At 40.4% G+C, this 26,209-nt stretch overlaps 1 protein-coding gene across 4 annotated transcripts; it reads right to left on the reverse strand.

Annotated features, from left to right (window-relative positions):
- Positions 1-452: 452 nt before the first annotated feature.
- Positions 453-25,541, reverse strand: pAbp (poly(A) binding protein). 4 transcript variants are annotated; one of them, XM_071687205.1, is made up of 5 exons: positions 25,471-25,499; positions 6,682-6,860; positions 5,630-5,737; positions 5,007-5,303; positions 453-2,664 (listed from the first exon to the last, which is right to left on the reverse strand). In XM_071687205.1, exons 3-5 carry the CDS (start codon positions 5,717-5,719, stop codon positions 1,108-1,110), a joined length of 1,944 nt encoding a protein of 647 aa, XP_071543306.1. In that variant the 5' UTR covers positions 5,720-5,737; positions 6,682-6,860; positions 25,471-25,499; the 3' UTR covers positions 453-1,107. The 4 variants fall into 4 exon arrangements, with proteins under 4 accessions (XP_071543306.1, XP_071543305.1, XP_071543307.1 ...); XM_071687204.1 differs by lacking the exon at positions 25,471-25,499 and adding an exon at positions 10,087-10,296; XM_071687206.1 differs by lacking the exon at positions 6,682-6,860 and having other exon boundaries at positions 25,471-25,541.
- Between the last annotated feature and the right edge of the window lie 668 nt (positions 25,542-26,209).

Genomic DNA, 26,209 nt, shown 5'->3' on the forward strand with positions numbered 1-26,209 from the left:
TCGTTTTCCATACTTTATACGTTCCCATGTTCGTTAAGTAGTCCCAGAAAGACCAAGGCCACATCCTCTCATCCATTCTCATATCAGTCACAGATACCTATCTACAAAATGGGTCGAAATCTTTCCATATTTACTCTTGGTGCTTAATATGCCCTGGTTCAGGTTATTGACTTTACACACACACACACATATAATATTCTTGTCGCTATCTCCCGCTTTAGCGAGGTGGCGCAAGGAAACAGATGAAAGAATGGCCCAATCCACCCACATACACGTAAATACATAAACGCCCACACATGCACATATACAAACTTATACATTTCAACGTATACATACATATATACACATGCACACATTCATACATGCTGACTTCATTCCAGCCGCAAACCAACCACACATGAAATGACACCCGCCCTCCCCCCGCATTTTCATAGGTAAATGAATAATCAAAATAAGGTTATAGAAACAGAAGCTTTATTTGTTGCCAATTACCTTTTAAAGTTTCATAGCACACTGTTACAAAATTTTTTGGTGTTTTATGGAGATGGAACTGTTATGTGATTTTTTGCCCGTTGTTTGGGCATTTTCAGTTTTTTATACAAAGGTTTTACAATTTATTTTCCATTTATTTTTCTCCTTACTTAAAAACTGGCATGTCGGAACCAATCAACAAAAATCTCTTCATTAATTCTGTAAAGTAAATTTTGGTTGACATCATTCTGACCTGCCATGTCGATGTGTTGCCTTATAATGAACACAAAATGGTTGCATTATATGCAGCTGTTGTAATAGTAGGTTACATGTCTTAAGGATTTTTTTATATTTTACGATTTTTTTTAAGATTTTTTGTTTATATGACACCTACTTGACAGACTGTTCACGTGGTTGTGGTCGAACCTAAACAATTATGCCTCATCTATTGGAGTCAAAACAGCGTGCAAATCAATAACTGATCCTAATAACCAATAAGACCTTTCTAAAAGAGAATAATAAAATCAAATATAAAACTGATACTCCAATGACTGGGCACAAGTCGAAAACTAAATTAAGCAATGTGCAGCAGTAAAAATGTTTGGGATGGAGACGGCTGCATGCCAAGAAATTAATTTACATGTCCTCTTTTTTCTGGGCAGCTACAGCCACAGCTACAACTTGCTGCTTGGCCTGGTGAGCTTGTAGTACAGCTACAGCTTCTTCAACCTTTGCTTTAAGAGATGTACGGTCTTCCAGCATATGAAGGAGGTCAGAGTTGTCGATCTCCAATAACATGCCTGTGATCTTTCCAGCAAGTTCTGGGTATATTTCACGAATGAGAGGGAACAGGCGTTCTCCTAACATCTGTTTTTGTTCCTGAGGCATGGCAGAAGCCAACATTGATGGTGTTAGTGGTTCCTGTCCTTGAATATGCACTGCTGGTTGAGCAACTGGGGCCACAGCAGCAGCAGAAGCTGGGCCACCACCAGAAACAGCAGGTGGATTTCGCATATTATTAGTGTACTTGTAGTTGGAAGCTCTTGCAGCATTGGAGAGAGCAGCAGGTGGTGGGACACCACCAGCAGTTGGTGCCACAGGCCTAGCTGCCTGCAACAAGTTTGGAATTTGCTGCTGCTGGGCAGCCGCAGCTGCAGCTGCCATAGGACGGACATTGCGGGGACCTGGCTGAGCTTGACGAGGAGCGGACCTGAATGGTGCTGCTTGCATGGGGAATGCAGTGGTAGCCTGAGCACCGGCCCGCACCTGTGCTGCTGGTTGTGCTGGCCAACGAGGAGTGGCTCTGATCTGAGTCATTTGTGGGGTGTAGAAACGCTGAGCCTGAGGCATGGTTGGCATGAAATAGCTAGTGCCACCTGGCTGGAACATTTGTCCCATTTGCTGCATGCGCATACCAGCAACACGCTGCATATACTGTGAAGCTAGATGTGCTTTACGATCTTCACGACGCTGGGCTAGGGCAACATAGAGAGGTTTGCTCACAAGGATACGACCATTCATCTCTGTAACTGCACGTGTTGCTTCCTCTGGTGTTGAAAAACAAACAAATCCAAAGCCCTTGGAACGCCCATCCTCAGTCATTACCTTAGCACTAGTAATTGTGCCATAGTTTGAGAACTCTTTTCGAAGCCTTTCATCATCAATGGAGTCATCGAGATTCTTGATGTAAAGATTGACACCTTGGTACCTGTTCATGCGTTCTATTTTCATCATTTCAAACTTCTTTTTAAGTTCAGCCTGGCGTTCCCCTCTCTTTTGAGCCCTACCAACATATATTTGCTTACCATTAATCTCTTTGCCATTTATTTCTTCACAGGCCTTTTCAGCAGCTTCAGGTTCTTCAAATGCAACAAATCCAAAGCCCTTTGACTTGCCATCTTCTGTGGTCATCACTCTGTGACTGGTAATTTTGCCAAATGCCGAGAAAATCTCATAAAGCTTATCATCATCCAGATCATCACCAAAGTTCTTAACATAAACGTTTGTAAAACGCTTAGCCTTCTCTCCTAACTCCTTTTCACGTTCTGCCCTGGGGATGAACTTCCCTACATAAACCTTCTTGCCATTAAGCAACATACCATTCACTTTCTGTATGGCATTTCTAGCAGCTTCTTCTGTCTCAAAATGCACAAAGCCATATCCCTTGGAGTTCCCAGCCTCATCTGTAGCAACCTGTAAGAAGACATTCTGATAGATATGTGTAAAAGATACTATATACTATACATTCCCATCACCAAATTACCAACTCTATTAATCCTAAATAGATTCACATAGCAACACAAACTAGTTACAATCAAGCTTTACAACTATAACAACCCTAAAATATTGGACATAGACCAGATATTTTATTTTGCAGTGATGAATTATGAATTTGTATATAAGGATTCAAAAGTAACAGAAAATACCGTTATATCATCAACTGCACGTTGGCCTGGTCCAATGCCAAGTGAATAATTAGACAGGATGTGCATGTATGCCACATTCAACCAATTGATAAGAATGCCATTTCTCTCAATTTTCTTGTTCTCCAACAATACTAGTTTCACAGACAAACACATTGATGGCATTATAAAATGCAAGTTCATTTTGGCAAATACATTTCACACGAAAATAGGGTGAGGGGAATCGGCTGGCATATGTGAGAACACAAAGGGATTTGTTTCTTTATAGTGAACTCTGATTTCATATACACTTGTTTATTACAGAGGAGGAGCATCAGCAAAGAATAAATAGATGGAGAAAATATACTTCCTACATATTTCCTATCAGCCACAGAAGGCAATTAAAGGAAGACAGAGTGGTGGGCTTGAAACCCTTCCCCTCTTTCCTTTCGATTTCCTCTGGAGTGAAAATTTTTGACAAGACTGTACTCCAAGTAATACAAGCTAGCCAAATGTAACTTTTTCACCTGCGGTGTGACTTAAGCGAATGGAACCCAGTAAAACCCGTTTGATTGTACGGAGAGGATGGTCAGAATGAAACCGACTTAAGAGGATAAATATCTCAAAAGGTAACAGAAAGGAGGGGGTATATATATCATGGCACTAAAGTTTGCTTTAGAAATGTGCGTGTTAATTCAAAAATTTTATAATTCATTGTAAAGCCCTACAAAGATACACAGTAATGATGCTGCTGGTAACATATCTAGTATTTAGTTTATGCATGAGAACAATCATTTACCAACAAAAAAAATTGTAAAAATCAAAATCACATTCCAAAATTTACAAGCCAGCTCTAGCCACTGTACCTCTGGTTCCCCTTGTGGATGGTTGATGGGCCCCAACAGTATCAAAAGTAACAACCACCTTCAACATTTAAAAAGCAATCACATAAAATGCAAGCTCAAACAAGGGAAAAAATCTTACAGAATATCACGAAAATATCCAAAAAAGTTGTATACTTTCCCTATCTTGATGTGCCAGGATGTTACGCTGTCAGAATGGATGCTTTTTTTGCATGGTGTACTTTCATTCTACATACACGTAAACTAATTAAACACGAAGGTTTTTGGTCTTGTGATTTTACACATCCCATGCATATTTCACACATTTTTACATATGCATTTTCATACATAGGCATTTTACTTTTCAAAATATTTACAACTATAGAGCATTATTACCCAAACAAATGAAAAAATATCCTCATTTTCATCTGAAATATACACACGAAGATTTTTCTCACAGAACTGACCACGATAACTGGGATGTAAATCTAGTTTGCGCCCAGAATGATGCATTTAAACTAATTTGACAATTTCTAGGTACCTGTGATGAGTGATACTTTTAGATATATTGTTAGGTAGCTAATGACATCTACAGACAAGAGATGGGTTCATACATCAAATGGGAATTTTGAAAAATGTGGGAAAAGTTACAACCTCAAAGGGTGTTGCCCACTGTTTCCTGTTAAGCATAAGCTGCCATCAGTTGCTGTTGCATTTAAATATAGGTCAAACTGCAATATTTAAGTATTACAATACTTTCCAAGTGAAAAAAATCCCATCATGCCAATTTATCTCTTCTACGCCTTATATACTGAAAAGTTTATCAGGTTGTCTATTTGGTTTTACACAAACATTCTCTTCCAATAAAATCATAAAGTACTGTTCAATGGCCAGAAATCCCTATCTTTAAAAAATTATTAAACTGAATGTTTTACATCAATTTTAAGCCTGTGAGCTGATAATAAAGAATTTCTTTTATAATATAAATACAATTAAATCTACTTTCCCAGTCAAAATATATTTATAGAAATCTAAGGTTCTTACACGAGTCCCCTGATAAAGGGACAGGCCACTTTCCGATATGCATAAATGCATTCAGCTGAGCAAGCCTAAGAAGTTATGGTAAAAGCTTGTGAATCTCCAAACTAATATATACTTTACCATAATTAAAGCTTATTATGTCTGCATCTGCCAAGTGACCTCAATAAATCTAACTAAAGCACCTAAAATTTTAGTTCATTCCAAACACAACACAAAATTCAAAAACTAAATTTATAAATATAATACGCACCTTACAGCTAAGAATATTCCCAAAGGCTGAGAAGGTGTCGTACATGGCCTTATTGTCGATGGATTTGTCTAAATTCTTGATGAAGACATTGCCAACACCTGACTTCCGAAGGGAAGGATCACGCTGAGACCACATAATACGGATTGGCCGACCCTTCATAACATCAAAATTCATTGTGTCAAGTGCACGTTCAGCATCTGCTGGCTGCTGAAAGTTGACATAGGCATAGCCCAAGGAGCGGCGAGTGATCATGTCTCTGCACACCCGGATGGATAACACTGGGCCAGCAGAGGAAAACTGTAAAATTGGAATTATCATTAAAGAGCATTCACACCTTCCTAAGCTAACTGCTTAAAAATTCAATGAGTGAGCAAGAACATTGCATAAAGAAAATGATAAACTAAAGGGGAAACAGATGTATGAAATTAATTTATACTTTACAAAATTAATTTGTAAATGTTATACTTAACCTTAAAATGTACTGAACTGTATGAAGCACTTACAAAATGCAAATGCAAAATTCATTAAATAAAAAAAAATCACTCAACTTTCTCTTTCAATAACACAGGAGCCGAGATTTTGCAACCAAATTACAAAACTAGCATAAAATTTTCTGTATTCACCTTTTCAAAGAGCATGGCTTCTGTGCAGTCAGCATGAAGGTCCCCAACATAGAGGGAGGCTAGAGGATAGCTAGGGCCACTGGGATTCATATTTCTGCCAGGTCACACCTGAAAGTGGTAGAGCACATAAATGCATTTTTTTCTTTCATTTTCACACCAAATAAAATACACTGTACTGACACACCTAAACATAAAATGCATTTCCCTGTTCAAAAACTCTCACATTACACAATTCAAAAACTCTCACATTACACAAGTGTAGATGAACTTATTTCCAAGTTTTATTCCATAAAAGCCTCCTGCCATTTAGTGTGTGGTACACTGCCATAACTAAAGACTGACAAAATTTCGAGAAATAATAATGACAAAAGTTTACTTAAACAAGGTATACAATTCAAAAGTTGAGGGAAAAAGAATGTGTTATCCATATAGGACATGGAAGGATGGAGTGAAAGATGCTTTAACATTTAGGCGAGAGTGAGGTGTGCAAGAAACGAGCAAATTAGAACCATGTGGTCCACAAGTGCCCATGTGCTGTCAAAAGTGTTGACAGCATATGAAGCTGTCATGGAAAACCACTAGGAGGTCTGTGAAGGTTGGCAATGGATTGGGTGGGGGTGGCGGGAGAGAGAGAGAGAGCTGGTTTCAGAGCATGACACATAACAGCCAAAGATTGGATGAAAGCAAACCGAGGCTGTCCATCTGTTCCTGTGCTACGTGGGGAAACTGCAAACAAATATGAAAAAGAATTTTCCCCGTTATCCTCAACTGGTCTCGGCTTAAGCTTCTTAATGATGTAATTTAAACATTTAACATAAAAGAAAAACTTTCAACCCAAAAAATAATCAAAATAGTCTTGGTGGTGCAGTGTAATCATACACTACTGGAGCAACAACACAACCCTAAAATTAATCAAAATCTTGATGCCAAGTGATCATCTACCATATAAGCAACCACATTCAACCCCAAATTAAAATATAAGACAAGTTTCTAGGTGTGATTTTTCAGGATAAATCCCCCACAATTATGAAAAACTTAAATATGACACACACCTGGGATTCACACCAACTGTGCAAGGGTAGCAATAATTCCTCTTGAATACCTGGGTCCTGAATCACATAAACATACAAAAGTACAGCACTGAAATTTAAGGTAAATCTAGGCTGCTAGGGAATGTAGGTTTTCACTAGTCTTGTTAATTCAAACTTTGATATTGCACAATTAGCATTTCCTAAAGGAGAAAAAAAATCCAATATAAGTACATGTGAGGAGCTTGACAACTGGTGGAATGCATGTAAAGTGCCACTGAATAATGGTAACATAAAAGTGAAAGTTCAAATCAAAGAAGAAGTTTGTTGAATGTACCTGGTAAGATGTATGGGAGGGTAGTTACAGAGTGTCAAGGAATGTCCAGAGCATCAGACTGGGGAGGGGCACAGTGTTTTCAAAAGTGGTGAAGGATGTGTGCATCAGGTGTCTGCTTTAAAGAATGAGAGAAATACTTATAGAAACAGATGGATCTGAGTGTGGCATCTATGGATCTGAATAACTGTACGACTGACATGATAGAAATACCATGCGGAAGTCTTATGAACATAGTGTGGGAGGAAAGCTTAGACACATTAAGTTTTTATCAAGGGTGTAAGAAATGTGTACAAGGAAGAGAGAAGCGTGTATGGTTTCAAGTGAAGGTTGACCAAGTTACGTGATATCATCATGGTCATTTAATCTGTTATGGATGGGGTGGTGAGGGAGGTAAACATGACAGTTTTGGAGAGAGCTGTGAGTATACAGTCTCTAGGGGATGAGAGGACCTAGGAAGCGAGTCAGTTGTCGTATGCTGGGGGAAGATTGGTATGAGTAGTAGTAGACATTGACGATTGAGTTTGGAAAAGTGTGTGAACAGAGGAAGTTCACAATACATGTAAGTAAAAGCAAGGTATTAGGTTCAGTAGGGTTGAGGGACAGTTAGTTGGAATGCGAGTCTGAATGGAGAAAAATTTGAAATAACTAAGAGTTTTAGATACCTGGGAGTGAACATAGCAGCAAATGGAGCCATGAAAGCAGAAACGAGTAATAGGTTGAGTGAGGGAGCAAGGTTATGGGAGTATTGAAGAATGAGCCGAGAGTGAGATTATGTGATGGCAAAAATGGGTACACTTGAAGGAATAGAAATCCCTACAATATTACATGAATGCAAGGCATGGGCCACAGATAAAGGCTGTGCAGAGGAGGGTTGATGTGTTGGAAAAGGAATGTTCAAGGACAATATATATTATGTGGTGGTTTGATCAAATATATATTTAAAGGGTATGAGAGAGGCATGGCAATAAAGTGTATGGTTGCGAGGGCTGCAAAGTGCTAAAACGGTTAAACCATACAGAGAGAATGAAAGAGGAAAGGTTGACAAAGAGTATACGAGTCTGAAAAGGAGGAAACAAGAACTGGGCAACCACATTGGAGATGGAATCTTTAATGTATATTTCTCAGGTTCTACTGCACTCCTCTTGAATTTTGAAGGTTTCCATCAGCTAAGGCAAATCACGTGTGAGAAAGCATCAGTGGTAACTGACAATAATATGCATCCTTAACCATGGGAATACAAAATATCTATATGAAACTATATCATTAATCAATAAAAGGCAACAAAATGAATTGGGATTACATTAAACAGCTATTGAGCAGAATGTGATTTAAAAGAAGTCAAATCTACTATAAAATACCATCTTTTAGATATAATTTTGTCCTTTTCATGCAAGTATTAACTTCATCTGAATTCACTATGCTTTCAGTTACTTCAAGTTACCTCTATTTGGGGAATTCGGGTTAAAAGTCAATCTACCCAAGACTTGCATTTTCAAAGTGAAAACATTCAAGTCTCATGAAATGAAAGAATATCATTTAAGACAATAAAATAACCAAGAAACAAGTCATAATAGGCTGTAATAACAAAGAGACATACCAAATATAATGAAAGCATATCACAAAGACAGCAGCAAGCATTACACTGTCTGGTATTGACGTGTTTAAAATTCACTACTTATTTCTTTTAATATTTTCAATAGCCCTACCTGCTTCTGATATTTCCTTTAAATCATATATATATATATATATATATATATATATATATATATATATATATATATTTATATATATATATATATATATATATATATATATATATATATATATATATATATATATATATATATATATTATTCTACATGTATCAATTGCTTCAGAATGTTTAACATGTATAGTTTCATTGTACCTTTACTCGTGTGGTTTATGGTTTATCATTTTGGAAGACCCCCGCAGACTGCAATCATCAGGCAGTTGAAAAATGCAAATACGTAAAATACAAAATATTCCTTCATAGATCTACAAACCGTTGATATAATCTAACCCAATTCATGAACTTCAACTGAATTCACTGTACTCTTAATATAGTAAATTTACTTTCATCTATGTAATTTGATAGACTGGATTTAGCCGACTATGCAGGAAGAGGACACAGCCTTAAGCATTATTCAAAGGAGGCCATTACACCAAGAAAAGAATGATTCGAACATAGTGCAGTGACTGTATGGGAATGTAGTAAACAGCAGACCGTTAACAGCTGGATACATACCGATAACAGCTGGATACATAAAGAAAGAGGATCCCTGGGGATCCTGAACTGGAAATCAACCGTAAATAAAAATTATTTAAAAGTAATCGAGATGCACGGCTAATTGAGACAATTACTATTGATAACATGGCAAACACAAGGGTCTTAAGATATGACTATCAACAACTACCAAACAAATACCATCTGTTGCACCAGACACCATGTTCCTACAGTTGCTCGTTACAATGAACAAAACTATTCCAGTCCTGCCTATGCCACTAATTCCATTAAGCTGTAATCTGCAACTCTGTTCACAGGAAATTATTCACAAGATTTTTTTTCCCAACAGCTGCCATCCATTCGAAACTACATACACTTGAGAATTTTCTATCAATAGCGATAATCAGTCATGACTGAATTCCAATCCCAAGAAAAACTACACGTTACAATGTCCCGACAGTACAACATATGATTCTAACCATCAACAATGCTTTGTTTACCATGAAGGTAACAAATGTAACTTCCGTAAAGGTCGAGATCAAGAAATGATTATTATATGGCAATTGTTGCTAAATACAATTCTATAAAATGGAATAATCTGGTATCCTTGAAGTGGTATGTAGTTACCGTTCCAGTGATATTTCTGTTCCGCCAGCAAAGCGGAGGCAGCCATGACACCTTCACCAGGCTCACCCACAGGTCCATATGGTGCGGTATTACCTTATACTCCACTCCACTAATCGATGGCCTACCTTACAATAATCATTCTAAAATACTTCCGTAATATTGTGATGTCATAGCAACTTCCCTTTAGTAGAAATAAACAAACAAAAGGAAGAGTACTCACCTACAATGTCCGACACAAATTGCTTCTTTTTTCACTTCTGTTTCTAGAACCGTTTGCAATTTTTATTTGGATTTTTTTATTTTATAATTTTTTTGGTTATTTTTTGTTTTATGACAAAGTTTATATTGAGTGGTGTGTGATACTAATAAAATTAGCGACACACAACCACACGTGAACAGACCCTACGTTAAATGAAATAGGGGTAACCGAGGCGCACGCGTTGGTTTTATATATAAACTCGGACCGACGAACACACCAATTCCTCCGCGACAAAAACTAACGAAAATTCACGATCTATTTAATGCCCCTACGATGAGTTTTCTCTCTTGAAACACATGAATTCAGCACAATAAACTTTGTTTTATGTTTACTGATTATGTCTATCGAATCAACATTTGTATATACACGTAAACAGATAATTGACGCTGTTGTGAAAGTAGTATTACTACACCGAAATCTCACTTTACTAGTACCAACTATGAATTATTGCGCCATTTTTAACCACCAGTGAAACTTTATCAAATGCTAACGTGCACGAAAACATGAATCAAAGTGAATCTTTTTCTTAATGCCTTCTTATTTCTTAAGATATAGGTCCAAACTTAACATTTCTGCGACTGTCAAACATGTGGATCAAGGTCAGTAACTGGAACGTGATTATTGCTGTCGAATTTGTGCAATAACTTAGAAACTTTTCCTTTCACATATAAAAAAATATTCAATGCTGTGGAACCATTGAGGGAACTGTTAATAATATATGTTCCATGTAACCATGCATTACGTCATAGTATGCAAATTACAATGCATACTTATAATACACATATGTCTATCTACTTAGCTACAATTACCCTGGGACCTCTTTCTAAGAAAAAATCATGTTGTTCCCCATGACCTGATTTCAGAGAATCCTGCAGCCCGTAGCTGCACAACTTCCAGTAGCAGGAAAATTTAGATTCCTGTGAAGTGAGAAATTCTTGAGGTTGTAATCCCAGTCATGCAGCCTCGTCAAAATTACTTTTCACACTCGGTTAAACCTCTCATACTCTAAGAGAATACTTGACATATGGTTGAAGTCAGTCTCAAATGAGCCAAGAATTATTACTTATGTGATGCAATTGGCAAGAGAAAAAAAATAACCATATACATCATGTAAGACAGTGGGCGCTTCGCGCTAGCCCTGCCATTTTGGCTAAATTTCTCTGAGAGTCTTAATTTTACCCAGAACCTTTTAAAGGCTCCTGCAGCCCTAAGTTGTCCTATTTCCGGCAGCATGAAAATGTAGAATCCTTTGGAATGGAGTTTTTCACAAAAATATACTTCCACAGGTACAACCTCACGTTAGGTGACTTCAATTGCGATGTAACCTCGAGCTAACGGAATTCGTTAATACCAATATATAATCAAATTATATATATATATATATATATATATATATATATATATATATATATATATATATATATATATATATATATAATCTTCAAAAAGACACGATTGCCCTGAGTAAATATTTGACAATAATGACCGTGTAATATGGATGACACATGAAGCAAAAAGTGCTAATAATGGAAAATCGTTAACAATAAGCAGACTACGTGGGGGAAATCTAGATTCGGATGAGACTATAATGTTGAAACGACAAAAAAAAACAAAGGTTCAGTAACACCCTTACCTTACAGTAGGGGCTGACAGTTACTGATGGACCTGATTTTGACGTGCAGTTACTCGAGAAAAAACATAACATGATGTACCAAGATACAGACCAAAGTCCAAACATCTTTTGAAAGGAAACAGACACACAAAAAAGAAATCCATACACCAATCACGAGTTGATTTTCAGCTTAAAAACAAGTGATGGGAATCATCACACTAAAGAACTCAGAGCATAAGGGATGCTGAAAAAAAAAGAGGAAATACGTGACGAAATAAACGCAAAATGTCTTTACGTTGGAGGATACATTACCCCCAACACTGGGTGCGGGGAGGGTAGTCTTTGGCAAGACGTAAGTAGAAGGTTAAAGGATACTGATCCACATAAAGGCACAGCAAATAGACGTGGTAATATCATGTTTTACATGCTCAAGAGTGAGCCGAAACACACGAACGGAACTACTTTCCGATACCACTGTCGGACACGGTGTATACACAATGGAGATAATCAGGAAACAAGAGGATGAAAACTCGAGAGATGGTACGTTCAGAGGAAACCCTCTCGACTTCCATGGCCTATCACACACACCATCAACCACAGTCCCCACCATGCTCACACGCACTCATCCACATCGTAATGGTGTTGACCACATATTTCCTGAGTCCCGTGCCTTACACCGGTCGGCCATGAAGACTGCTCTATCATCCATTCTTCACCAAGGTAGAATCGTGTATCTGTGAGTGATTCATCAGAAGACCAATATTCAAACACCTCTTTTTCAGTCGTAGGCGTGTTAACCCTTAACATGTTAACCGATGTTCATTTGTTAGACCAACAGTCCAAACTCTCCTGCCATGGAAAACTACACACACACACACACACACACACACTCATATAATAGATTATACTAGGGACATATATTTACTGCGTACAGGAAAATCTATATTGTTGCATAGCATTCTGAAAGATTTAGGTGAATACCTACCTACCAGGCAGACATACGAGAAGATATCATGGATGACAGGTAAGACAGAAAGAAAGAAGTCCACAAAAGTACCAGGCAAGACAAAAGAAAGTGTACTTATGTACCAGCCGAGACACAAGAGAGTGCACAAAAGTACCAGGCAAGACACAAGAAAGTGTACTTATGTAACAGACGAGACACAAGAGAGTGTACAAGTGTACCAGGCAAGACACAAAGGAATGTACATACATGTGTACCAGGCGTGAAACAAGGAAGTTTATAAATGTACTAGACAAGACACAAGGGTATGTACGGATGAACCAGGATACCCCAGCCACCACCTATTGTTACTCCAGCCTCCCCCTCATGCTATTCCAACCTTCCCCTCTTGCTACTGGCTTCACATGACTACGGGTTCTATATTTTCGACCATCTACAGCACGAACGGGCTGGGGAGGCAAAGACTCGCCATCAGAAATTCAAAATCTTAACGATGACACAAAATAAGAAACACAGCCGAAGTAAAGAAGGTTACGAGTGATTAAAACATGACAAAGGGACCTCAAAACAGATAAATGCAATGAATTTCATTCAAGGACACGAAATATTAATCATGACTACTGCTAATGAGAGGGGGGGGGGAGGCGTCATGACAGTACTACTTTCCTTCTCTGATGGACCTGTCTTGTTTCTATCAACTATACCTACATTCGTGGTATCTCTAGTAACCACTCTTCTGTTGAATACCATCTCTCTGGTAACTCTCCTAATATCTTTGAGAATCAGTTGTCTAATAATAACGTCAGTAGCTCCTTTCTCATATCCAGTTCAAACCTCCACTCACGATTCCAGTCCAAAGGTGGTGTCTGTACATATTCCAACATCATCACACCAGATGCATGCCTCCAGGACTCCGAAGTCCCTGGATTTTGATGTAAACTAGCTCAAAGGGATGTCTAACGACTACCACACTTTTCCTCTGTTCCGCCTACAGCTCCCCTAATTGCACAGTTTTTTATATTTCTTCGACTATCAACACTCCTGACACAAGTCTCTGGCATCTTCTCGTTCACAAGCCAAGATCCACTAGAGACCTCGGGGATTTCAACGTTCACCATAGGAATGATTAAATTCTTCCCATACTCCGTGATGGTGGATGGACTGAAGCCCTCACGTTCTCCATTCTGAAAGATCTAGAGCAAATTATCTCCCATCCCATCCATGTTCCTGACTTTTGTGACCACTCTCCTAGTATTCTACATCTGCTTTTCGCCTCTTAATTCTTCGCGTTGTAAATACACAATCTCGCCACACTAAAAAAATGTATCTATTTCAAAGGCACTTCCCTCTCCGGCACCACCTTAAAAACAAAAATAATATCGACACCTCAACAAAACTGACTGGAATAACTTTTGGAAATTCTTTACTGACTTTCCTTAGGTAAATCACTGTCTCTCACGTGGTGTCTTACATCTGTCTCAACTAAACGCAAAGCAGAGGTTATTCTTGAGCGAATGGAAGCTTTTATCCCTTCTTCCTCAGAGACGAACTCTTTTTCCAGTCCATGGTTCAACCATTCCTGTTCTGAGGCCATGCATGCACGGTAAGGGATCAAGCAGATTGGGCTTAGTAAAAATTGCCCTTCCTCTGACTACCATTCAGAATTTATCACTTCATTTATCATGGCAAATACGTTAGCCGTGAGGTAAAGCGTTCCTTTATCCAAAGGAAGTGTGATAACCTCTCCTCGTCATCGACTGACAGGTCTTCCTGGTCTTTAGCTATGGACACCGCTAACAACTGCTGTTCTACTTTTCCTTTTTCCTCAAAAAGGTTAGACCAGGACAGCATATCTCAGAGGGGTAGACGAAATCTGGTTAAGTTCTATTGCCTTCAAGACCCAATTTCTGCCCATCTTTCTCTCAAAAATTCCTCGCAACTTTCCCCTCTCCTTCGACGGTTCTTAATTCTACCTCAACTTTATTAACATATTTAGTATCATTGTAACACCCACCCTTTCTTAGAAACCTCACATAGCGGAAATCGCTAAGGTTGTCTTCAAGAAACTAGGAGTCCTGTTCGGATGTAATTCTCTTTTCCTCTTAAAACTTGCTCCGTTTATACAAAGGATTGATCCTTCCTTGTATGGAGTATTACTCTATCAATCGGAGTGGTTCTAGCACTACATTCTAACTTGATAATAGAGTCGAGTCGAAAGCTGCCCGTCTTACAAACTATCCCACGCTAACTTTAAAACTTGACCCGCTTTACCTAAACCGCAGATTAGGTTCACTTTCGCTCTTCCATATTTTGTTTTTTTCTTTCTATTTTTGCTAGCGAGAGCTGACTGCTTGTGTTCCCCCCCCCCCCCCCCCCCCCACACCACTAGCTACACCACTCAGTCAGTACTCGACAAGCTGCTGCGTCACACGATTACCGTGTGGCCGTCGGCAACTCAAGGGCTGGCCGTTCTGATGAACGTCAATGGGCCTTGGTTTTGATAACTGCTTTTTTTTTTTTTCATTTATTTCTACATCTCGAAGCTCTGCAGCTCTGTACCCTCTCCTGTCTTTCCTAATGACTATGACTTGGCACATTCTAATAAGACATGTTTTACACTTCCTTCAAATTTTGTAAATACTTTCCCTCGTCTCTCCTTTTTCCCCTTTCATTAATCACTCTTAAATCTCAATTGAGGTCTGGCCTTGATGTGGACTTCTGTCCGTGACTGGAGCCTCCAACGTAAATGAAAAAAAAAAGTTTAGTATGCCATTAATATCAATAAAGGAAAAAAAAAAAGTTTAGTATGCCATTAATATTAATAAATGAAAAAAAGTTTAGTATGCCATTTATATTAATAAATGAAAAAAAGTTTAGAATGCCATTAATATTAATAAATGAAAAAAAGTTTAGTATGCCATTTATATTAATAAATGAAAAAAAAGTTTAGTATGCCATTAATATTATTAAATGAAAAAAAAAGTTTAGTATGCCATTAATATTAAATGAAAAAAAAAGTTTAGAATGCCATTAATATTAATAAATGAAAAAAAGTTTAGTATGCCATTAATATTAATAAATGAAAAAAAGTTTAGCATGCCATTAATATCAATAAATGAAAAAAAGTTTAGCATGCCATTAATATTAATAAATGAAAAAAGTTTAGTATGCCATTTATATTAATAAATGAAAAAAGTTTAGTATGCCATTTATATTAATAAATGAAAAAAAAAGTTTAGTATGCCATTAATATTAAATGAAAAAAAAAGTTTAGAATGCCATTAATATTAATAAATGAAAAAAAGTTTAGTATGCCATTAATATTAATAAATGAAAAAAAGTTTAGCATGCCATTAATATTAATAAATGAAAAAAAGTTTAGCATGCCATTAATATTAATAAATGAAAAAAGTTTAGTATGCCATTTATATTAATAAATGAAAAAAAGTTTAGTATGCCATTAATATTAATAAATGAAAAAAAAAAGTTTAGTATGCCATTAATATTAAATGAAAAAAAAAAGTTTAGAATGCCATTAATATTAAATGAAAAAAAAAGTTTTGGAATGATTGTTAGTACTTAATTGAAATGCGAAATACAAAAACCCAGCCACAAATAATATACTAGCATAAGTTAGGCTACACAGCTAGAAATATAAACCATAAAATGAAGACTACAATACTTGCCCTTTATCATGCTTTCGTCAGACCTCACTTAGGATCTGCTGTTCAAAATTCTGGTCACCAAACGAGATTAAAGACGAGGAAAAATTAGAAAGCATCAAACAAAAGCAACCAAACTAATTTCCATCACTCTGGAACCTAACACCATTTCCCCGAAGAAGCGCAGACTCTCAGTAAATATAACATAACCAAATAACAGTTTGGACACCATAACATACAATCATTTCTCCACATTAGACAGAGACTCACGGACCATAAATAATAATGGTATGAAAATGAAGATGCAGTAAAGACGTGGGGGATTGTTTTTTTTTTTTGTAGAATCACAGAATAAATTGCCAATATTTGTTATACTTGTCAAGACCCATTACATTCAAATCAGGGCTTGAGAAATACATTACTGACATCTATCATCATTAAATAATCCGAGTGCATTCTTTTCTTTTTTTTTTCCTACCAGCTGTTGAGCCGGAGGGAGAGGTTGGATTAGGAGTTACCGTTTGCTTTGGTATCCTGTCTCAGAAGTTAAGATCATGGACTATATCATGTCCCTTTATATCCTTCCTTCCTATGTATGACCTTGGGTTCTCCTTGCTATCTCAACCTCGCCCTTCTCCAACCCCTCAGCCCCCTACCACACGCCCCTGAAACCCTACCACGATGGTTGTGTGTGTGTGTACACGTATGTGTGTGTGTGTGTGTGTGTGTGTGTGCAGGCGTGTGGTAATGGGTTGGGCGAGGCGAGAGGAACTGTTGTGTCTGTGTGGCTTGTCAAGGTCGGGGGAGGGGCTCCGGCCGGGGACCCACCACCAGTGGAAGGTTCTGGACGGTCACAGATGCAGGGGAACTAGTGGTGGGCGGCTGAGGGTGGAGGAGAGACGGGTGCTGGTGGTTGGCGGTTGGGGGTGAAGGAGACGGGGTGCTGGTGGTGGACGGTTGAGGGGGGGAGGAGATGGGTGATGGTGGTGGACGGTTGGAGGTGGAGAAGACGGCTGCTGGGGGTGGAGGAGACGGCTGCTGGTGGTGGACGGTTGAGGGTGCAGGAGATGGGTGATACTAGTGAGCAGTTGGGGGGGGGGGGCGGAGGTGGAGATGGTTGGTGGTGGTGGACGGTTGGGGGTGGAGGAGACGGATGGTGGTGGTGGACGGATGAGGGTGAAGGAGACGGGTGGTGGCGGTGGACGGCTGGGGTCGGAGGGAGCGGGTGTAGGTAATCGGTTGAGGTCGGAGGGAGGAGGGTGGTGGTAATCGGTTGGGGTTACTGCGAAAATTTGGTAAGGGAACGACTGGGGCGTGAGAGGAGGTGCTGTGGGGTTTAGCGGCGAGGAGTGGTTGGGGACATCTGAGGCTGGAGGGGATGATTAGGGCTACAGGGGGAGGTTGGCACAGGGAGAGAGGGGTGGACGGGGTGCCGTCAAGACTGTAGTGGAGTATATGGGAGGGACAGATAACGGGAGACCTGATGGCACATAACGAGGCTGTCTGTTTTTGCTCCAATTATGGCGGCAGGAACGGGATGGCAAAGCGGAAGGCAATGGGGTGGGTGGGTGGGTGTGGAGATGGAGGTTGCCGGTGGAGGAGAGGGTGCTGGGGATGGTTGGTGTTGGAGGAGAGGGGCGTTGGTGGATGCTGGGGGTTTGGGGGTTGGAGGTAAAGGGATATTGAAGTGTCTTCTATCACATACACGGTTTCCTCTCCCACCATAGCAAGGTAGCGTCAGGAACAGAAACAACTGCCTCATTTGCACACATCTTGCAGAGCCCCCCACCATCTACAGCCAATCCCTATGGATCATTCTAAGGTTTACCCTGTCCACATGATACGCACGTTACCCCCTGTATATCACGTCAATCCACTTCATCCTATCCCACTCACAACGAATTCAGGATTACTATATCTCTAAATAAACTCTTCTTTGCCTTACCATGTAAAGACTTCATTTTCCATGCACTTCTCTATGCACCTAAAATTTTAGCCCCTTCCTCAACCCTATGACTTATTTCAGCCCCATGTCTCCTTCTGGTGCCAAGTCTCTAAATCACTCCACTTCCTGCAAGTCCTTCACACTCAGACTTTCACACCATTCTGTCTCATCCCTATCTGCACCCAACTACCTTACGTTTGTTCATATTCACTCCCAACTTTCTTTTGCACACTTCCCCAAACTTGGTTACCAGCTTCTACAGGAGCAGTATCATCTGCAAACAGTAATGATTCACCTTTCATCCCCCCGCCACCCCCAGGATATTCTAAGACCTACCCCTCGCATTCACCTTCCTCACTATCCCATCCGTAAACAAATCAAACACTCATGATGACATCATACAACCTCGGCGCAAACGAACCTTCACCGAGAACCGCACCCCCCCCCCCCCCCCCTCGACTCGCGCACACGCCTTCCTCTCCAGGTAAAAACTCCCCACTGCATTTTTTTAACTTCCTATGTACCCCCACATGATCGTAACACTTTTCATAGGGCCTCTCTGTTCAACCCCATCTTTCTCCAGCTCCATTAACGACACATGGAGGTCATTATCTTTCTCCAAGTGCTTCCCACACGGTATAAAATTTACAAAATATACAAAGTATACAAAGAAGAATTTGGATACAGACATGTGATGCAATAGCTTAGCTCTGTGGGTCACTGCACTCAAAAGGACCATCGGATTTCTAAGTATATCTACATATTCTACAATGATGGCTCAATATGATTTAAATTCTTTCCTCAAGTTCCAGTCAAGAATGTACAACATCAAAAATCTGTGAAGGGAGAGGAGGGTGTAACAGGATGACGAAAATCTAGCAGCGGAGGAAGAGTGTAGCAGGAAGATATAAGAGCAGCAGCATATATTTGGTGATGTTTTGTCATAGTCTTCCTAAGCCATTTGTGCTCTTCTCTGTTGCCTAACGCTCAGTTTCCATTCCAGTTCTTCCGTTGTGGAAATTGTTGGTGGAGCCAATTCTCCCTCTTCTCCCATCAACCGTGGTACCACGCTCCCTATTGCCTACACTCTGCCTTCTCTCCAGAACAGATCCTCTCTCCTCAACCTCACACCTCTGCAATGCTCACTCGTATGGCAATTATTCACTCTACACATCTTGGCTCACTTTCTTTCCTTCTTCTCACTCTGATATTCGTTCCTATCTTTCTCATCTACTGGAACGCATTTCCTCTCGTAATTCAGTCCTGTACAGCAGGAGTTGCATGGTTAGATTCAACAATGCCAATGTGCGATTTCAACCTAGTCCATACTTCAAGGGTTCTTATTCGCTTATGGGGTAGCACTTCCTCTTTGTTTTGCCAGGGCACCATTATACGTACCTCTGCTTTATGTTCTCTCTTGCTGTCCTCTTTCATCAACCATCACCTCCCCCTCACGTGACGTTGCTTCACCCACTCTTTTATACAGCTATCATTATGGCTAATGCTCTCGTGAGCTCGCAGTGTGTGTCCTAGATACGAAAGACGTGGATCTCTGGGCACGTGACTGGCGGCTCATTCTCGTAATTTCTCCAGAAGACACCAGAGGACTTGGCAGTTGTGGCACCTTATTACTTTCCTGATACAGCGAAGCTGTGTGATCCTACCCTTTCTTTTCCCTCTCTTCCTACAACCCTACCCACTTCAAGAGAGGGATCGGCAAACAACGGAGGAGTGCACGGTAATTCATATCTCGTCCTCGTAATGTTGCCTTTCAAGCTAGTCGGTCACCAATGAGACATGCTTTTCCCCATGACATGAAGGCTACTGCAGTATACAAGAGTCCACGAGGAGGAGGAGGAGAGTACTGGCACAAAGAAGGAAAAGTAGCAAGAGCAGGAAAGTGCAGCAGGTACCGGAGCGTGCAGAAGGAGCAGGAGAGTGCAGCTGGAACAGGAGCGTGCAGCAGGAGCAGGAGAGTGCAGCAGGAACCGGTGCGTGCAGCAGGAAGACGAAAATCAAGAGGGATGAGGAGCGTGTAACATGATGAGGACAATAATACAGGAAGAGGCGGATCAGCAGAAAGAGGAAAGTGCTGCAGAATCAAGAGAATCCAGGAGGATGAGCAGAATGCAGCAGGAAGAGAAGTGTGCAGCAGGAAGACCAGGGTGTGAAGCTGAGGGATGACTGTCAAGTGTTTGATTAGCCCAAGTGTGGATGTAAACTGGTGCATGTTTGTGTGTTGGGGTTCCTCCTGCTTGGGTCTGTCTGTTGGGGCTCCCCCTGCTTGTGTCTGCTGGGGCTCCTCCTGCTTGGGTGTGTCGGGGCTCCTCCTGTTTGGGTGTGCTGGAGCTCCCCCTGCTTGTGTCTGTTGGGGCTCCCCCTGCTCAGATGTGTTGAGGCTCCTCCTGCTTGTGTGAGGTGGCGCTCTTCCTGCCTGCCTGCGTTGGGGCTCCCCCTGTTCGGGCGTGTTGAGGCTCCTCCTGCTTGTGTGAGGTGGCGCTCTTCCTGCCTGCCTGCGTTGGGGCTCCCCCTGTTCGGGCGTGTTGAGGCTCCTCCTGCTTGTGTGAGGTGGCGCTCTTCCTGCCTGCCTGCGTTGGGGCTCCCCCTGTTCGGGCGTGTTGAGGCTCCTCCTGCTTGTGTGAGGTGGCGCTCTTCCTGCTTGCCTGCGTTGGGGCTCCCCCTGTTCGGTTGTGTGCTTACGTGAGTGGATACGTATGTATGTTTGCTTGTTTGTGTAATTTGTGATCATCTGTTAGTGTATAAGACAAGGCAGTTTTACAGTGGCGGGTCTTACACACAGCAAGTTTAATAAGAGACGGGGGCAACACCAGTGTAAAACTCTCCTGCTGGAGCACGATTCCTTGATCAAGACGGCACGACCCTTGAACACAACGATGCAACCAGCCCTTGAGCACCAGAGAAAATCACACCTTGAGCCCGACACACGACCCTTGAGAATACATACGGCGTAAAAAATGTATCAGACATGTCTAGGAGAAATGAAGTGACAGAGTATGAAGTCTGCACAGTGGTGTAGGAAGCAACGCACAGAAGTGACGGATGAGGACAGAGACGAAGACTCATCTCCCGGCACAGTAAACACACCAGTGATGGGAGAGACATGCAGGTATATGGCAGAGGAACACATCACATGAGGGGCAAGGAAGAATGGGAGAACTCTTAAAGAATGAGAAGGCTAAGAATATATATATATATATATATATATATATATATATATATATATATATATATATCTATATTTATATTTATTATACTTTGTCGCTGTCTCCCGCGTTTGCGAGGTAGCGCAAGGAAACAGACGAAAGAAATGGCCCAACCCCCCCCCATACACATGTATATACATACGTCCACACACGCAAATATACATACCTACACAGCTTTCCATGGTTTACCCCAGACGCTTTTTTTTTTCTTTTAAACTATTCGCCATTTCCCGCGTTAGCGAGGTAGCATTAAGAACAGAGGACTGGGCCTTTGAGGGAATACCCTCACCTGGCCCAATTCTCTGTTCCTTCTTTTGGAAAATTAAAAAAAAACGAGAGGGGAGGATTTCCAGCCCCCCGCTCCCTCCCCTTTTAGTCGCCTTCTACGACACGCAGGGAATACGTGGGAAGTATTCTTAATCCCCTATCCCCATATATATAAACGTTAGGTGGTGGTGGCGAGTGAGATGATGAAGAGAGGAGGTGAACTGCCGTGGACTTGGATCTGGAAAGTGTCCACACCAAGTAAAGTGGTCAGGAGACAGCAACTCTCCCACTGCATAAAGTGGGTGTAGTGACTACAGGAGGAGGAATAAGTCTCCTCACCTCAGTTGGCAAAGTGTATGGTAGGATGGTGGGGCGGCCGTGTGTACATGAGAGGGACCATGATGGGTGGATGGGGGGGAAAAAAGGAAAAAAGTTTATGGAATATTTATAGATCTAGAGAAGGTATATGCGAAAGTTAACAGGAAAGCTGCATGGGGAGGGGGGGGGGGTGACTTTTGGCTTTTTCCTGTAGGCATGGGAGACTTGTGAGTGTTGTGCACACGTGAGGGTTGGGCTAAGTGGCAGAGTGAATGAATGTTTGTAATGAATGTGGGAGTGGGTTGAGGTTGGGTGATGTCATCCAAGTTACTTCATGATTTTTAAGGACAGTGGCATCGTGTGAGTGGTGGGGGTGGGGTGCATTGTGGTGTTGGCAGCTGGGAGAGATGGACTGCTTTGTTTTGCAAATGATGCTCTTGTGGTGGTTAACTTAAATGAGTAACTGGATAGCATGGTAGGCCGGCTCGATCCTGTAGGTAGGGGGATGGGTATCACAGTGAATGGGACTGAAGTCAAACACTAGTTTTTGAAAACGGACTGGAGATGTAAAATGGAGAATCAGCTTGTACGGTGAAGTGGGGGTTCTGGTTCGGTTGATATACTCAGCAGCAAACCTCAGGGTGGATGACGCCGGGGAAAACTTAGGGTGGATGACACAGGAAACCTCAGGGTGGATGATGACTGGGAAATCTCAGGGTGGATGACACTGGGAAACCTCAGGGCGGATGACACTGGGGAACCTTTGGATGGATGATGATGTTAGATGAATAAGTAAGGATCAATTGTGGAAGGTGGGATGAATATGGGATGAATATAGAGATATTGGTCGCAAAGTAAAAAGATAAGAGACAGAGTAGTTTCACCTTAACATACTGGCCATGGAGAGAGAGAGAGAGAGAGAGAGAGAGAGAGAGAGAGAGAGAGAGAGAGAGAGAGAGAGAGAGAGAGAGAGAGAGAATGTGCACATGGGGTAAGTTCGAAGGCTGCCTGTGCCCGACGCACCCCGTCAGAATATAGACACAAGATAAATTCCTCGGTTACCTGTCCTTCATTGGTAATATTTAGCCTAATATTCTGCTAATTTTGTAAGGTTATACTTTTGTAAGGTTATACTTTACCATTATACTTTACGCTTTTGAAACAAAATTTTCTTCTTGTCTTTGAAAATCACCAATTCGTTTCACTTTTATTTTTCTAGGCCTTAGATTTTTCGTTAATCCCGTCACAAATGTCTTTCATTATGCGCATTAATACTCCGGGAATGAATGCTGAATATCAACTAATTAATCGCGTAATTAGTCCTTGGATTACAAATTATAACACGTCTCATCTATTTGTTAGGTGGTGTCTCTGGGTGCCACTAAAGACTTAGTCTCATCCTGAGAATAATGAAGACAACATAATTCTCCACTTATGAGACGGTTATATACACACACACACACACATATATATATATATATATATATATATATATATATATATATATATATATATATATATATATATATATATATTTTTATACTTTGTCGCTGTCTCCCGCGTTTGCGAGGTAGCGCAAGGAAACAGACGAAAGAAATGGCCCAACCCCCCCCCCATACACATGTATATACATACGTCCACACACGCAAATATACATACCTACACAGCTTTCCATGGTTTACCCCAGACGCTTCACATGCCTTGATTCAATCCACTGACAGCACGTCAACCCCGGTATACCACATCGCTCCAATTCACTCTATTCCTTGCCCTCCTTTCACCCTCCTGCATGTTCAGGCCCCGATCACACAAAATCTTTTTCACTCCATCTTTCCACCTCCAATTTGGTCTCCCTCTTCTCCTCGTTCCCTCCACCTCCGACACATATATCCTCTTGGTCAATCTTTCCTCACTCATTCTCTCCATGTGCCCAAACCACTTCAAAACACCCTCTTCTGCTCTCTCAACCACGCTCTTTTTATTTCCACACATCTCTCTTACCCTTACGTTACTCACTCGATCAAACCATATATATATATATATATATATATATATATATATATATATATATATATATATATTTTGCTTTGGCGCTGTCTCCCGCGTTAGCGAGGTAGCGCAAGGAAACACGAAAGAATGGCCCAACCCACCCACATACACATGTATATACATACATGTCCACACACGCATAAATACCTATGCATCTCAATGTACACATATATATACACACACAGACATATACATATATACACATGTACATAATTCAGTCTATCTTTATTTATTCCCATCGCCACCTCGCCACACATGGAACAATCCCCTCCCCCCCCTCATATATATATATATATATATATATATATATATATATATATATATATATATATATATATATATATATATATATATAAAGTTGCGCTTTCATTAAATCTCGACTATTTCTTGGGAATCGCGTCATTAATAGTCATGCTAACAACCCTTACAATAACTACAGGCGTTAATACTGGGTACATTTGATGTATGGTCTTCCTCGCCGCTATTTCTAAGGGTACCCTGTTTACATTCAAAGTACTAAGGCCATTCACTTTGATATTTTCCACCTTTGAATGAAAAGAAAATAAATTCGGCTCTTAAAACCATTCAAGTGGATTTCAATCATCGTATCACACATGCTCTCTCTCTCTCTGCACCCTCCACATTAAGGATATGAGGCATGCACTTTCTACTTTGACAATCGGATATTATCGACCTATGGTGGAATTAGTGTTCATATTTTCTCAGCGAGGTTTGAGAAAACACTGGGTTAAATTCCAAATCATGAAAATAAAAAAAAGCATCGGTCGAAGCTACCAAGCTGCTATTGTAATGCAATGTTCATATCGGAACGATTTCTGATGCACGAACATATTCTTGTACATGTGTACACAGACATGGTAGGGTGACGATGCACACTCGTGAAAATCTAGGTAACAATTGTGCCTATTTTTTTTTCTTTCATTTTCTTCCCCATAAGGTTTGGTAAATAAACATAAATGTTCCTTACAACAATGATGGAAAAAATTTTCTACAATACTAACATACTACTTAATAACTATCAATGTCAAAAGTTATAAACACTTGCTAACCATTACTGCACAGAGACTAACGAACAAGTGGTTACAATAATGAGTCTTTAAGGCTTCAGTAACGTGTCATCCACGTCATAATGGTAAAACTATTTGAAAAGTGACATAATTATTAGACGATAAGGGTACACTGAATAAAAATACTAGAATCGTTAAAGTAATCACTTTCAGGACTGGCCACCTAGTGTAGGCGCAGCCCGCTACACACTGAACTGGTTCCCTGTCGCTACTTACATAGTCTGTAGGGCGAGCGATAGCAACAGGAACTGGTCTGCACTGCTGTACCATGCAGCGGGCGGGTGTGGTTTGCCTGCAAATAGTAATATTTCATGGAGTCAGCGATGACGTCAACATCCAACAAACTCACTAATGTAATAACGTACCATTTTTTTCAACTTTACAATGACACACATCAATACTGTGAACAAAAAATCGTTAATTCCTTTACTAACAAGAGCAATGTATATGATGAAAATCATTTTTAAGTCGGACATCATTAAAACAACAATCAGTACCAGCTTCTAAATGCACCAGCAGGTGTATAGTTACAGTTCTAGGCCTTCCGTATACAAGTCAACACCACGAATAAATACCTCGGCAACATCAAATAGTATCAGCTTATAATAAAAAGATATAACAAATTAATAAAAAATCTGGTGGTGAAGTGTTATGGGTAAAAACCAAGTGCAAAACTACGTGGTGAACTCAGATGGTGACGGCAAAAAACGAATTTTCAGGCGGGAAATCATCATAGAGAACTGTCAGGTGTAAACTGTCTCGAGGGGGAACCGTCCAGGGGTGAACTGTCTGGCAGTGAACTATCAGGAGGCGAATTGTCAAGTGACAAACTGTCAAAGGGTGAAGTGTCAGGTGGTGAATTGTACAGCAGTGAATTTTGCAGCAGAGGGTTTTCGTCGTTGGATAGCGTACTGTCATTTGAATATCTTTCATGTAAAGAACGGTCGTGTAGCAA

Source organism: Panulirus ornatus, chromosome 43 (genome assembly GCF_036320965.1).
Source record: "Panulirus ornatus isolate Po-2019 chromosome 43, ASM3632096v1, whole genome shotgun sequence".
NCBI lineage: Eukaryota > Metazoa > Arthropoda > Malacostraca > Decapoda > Palinuridae > Panulirus > Panulirus ornatus.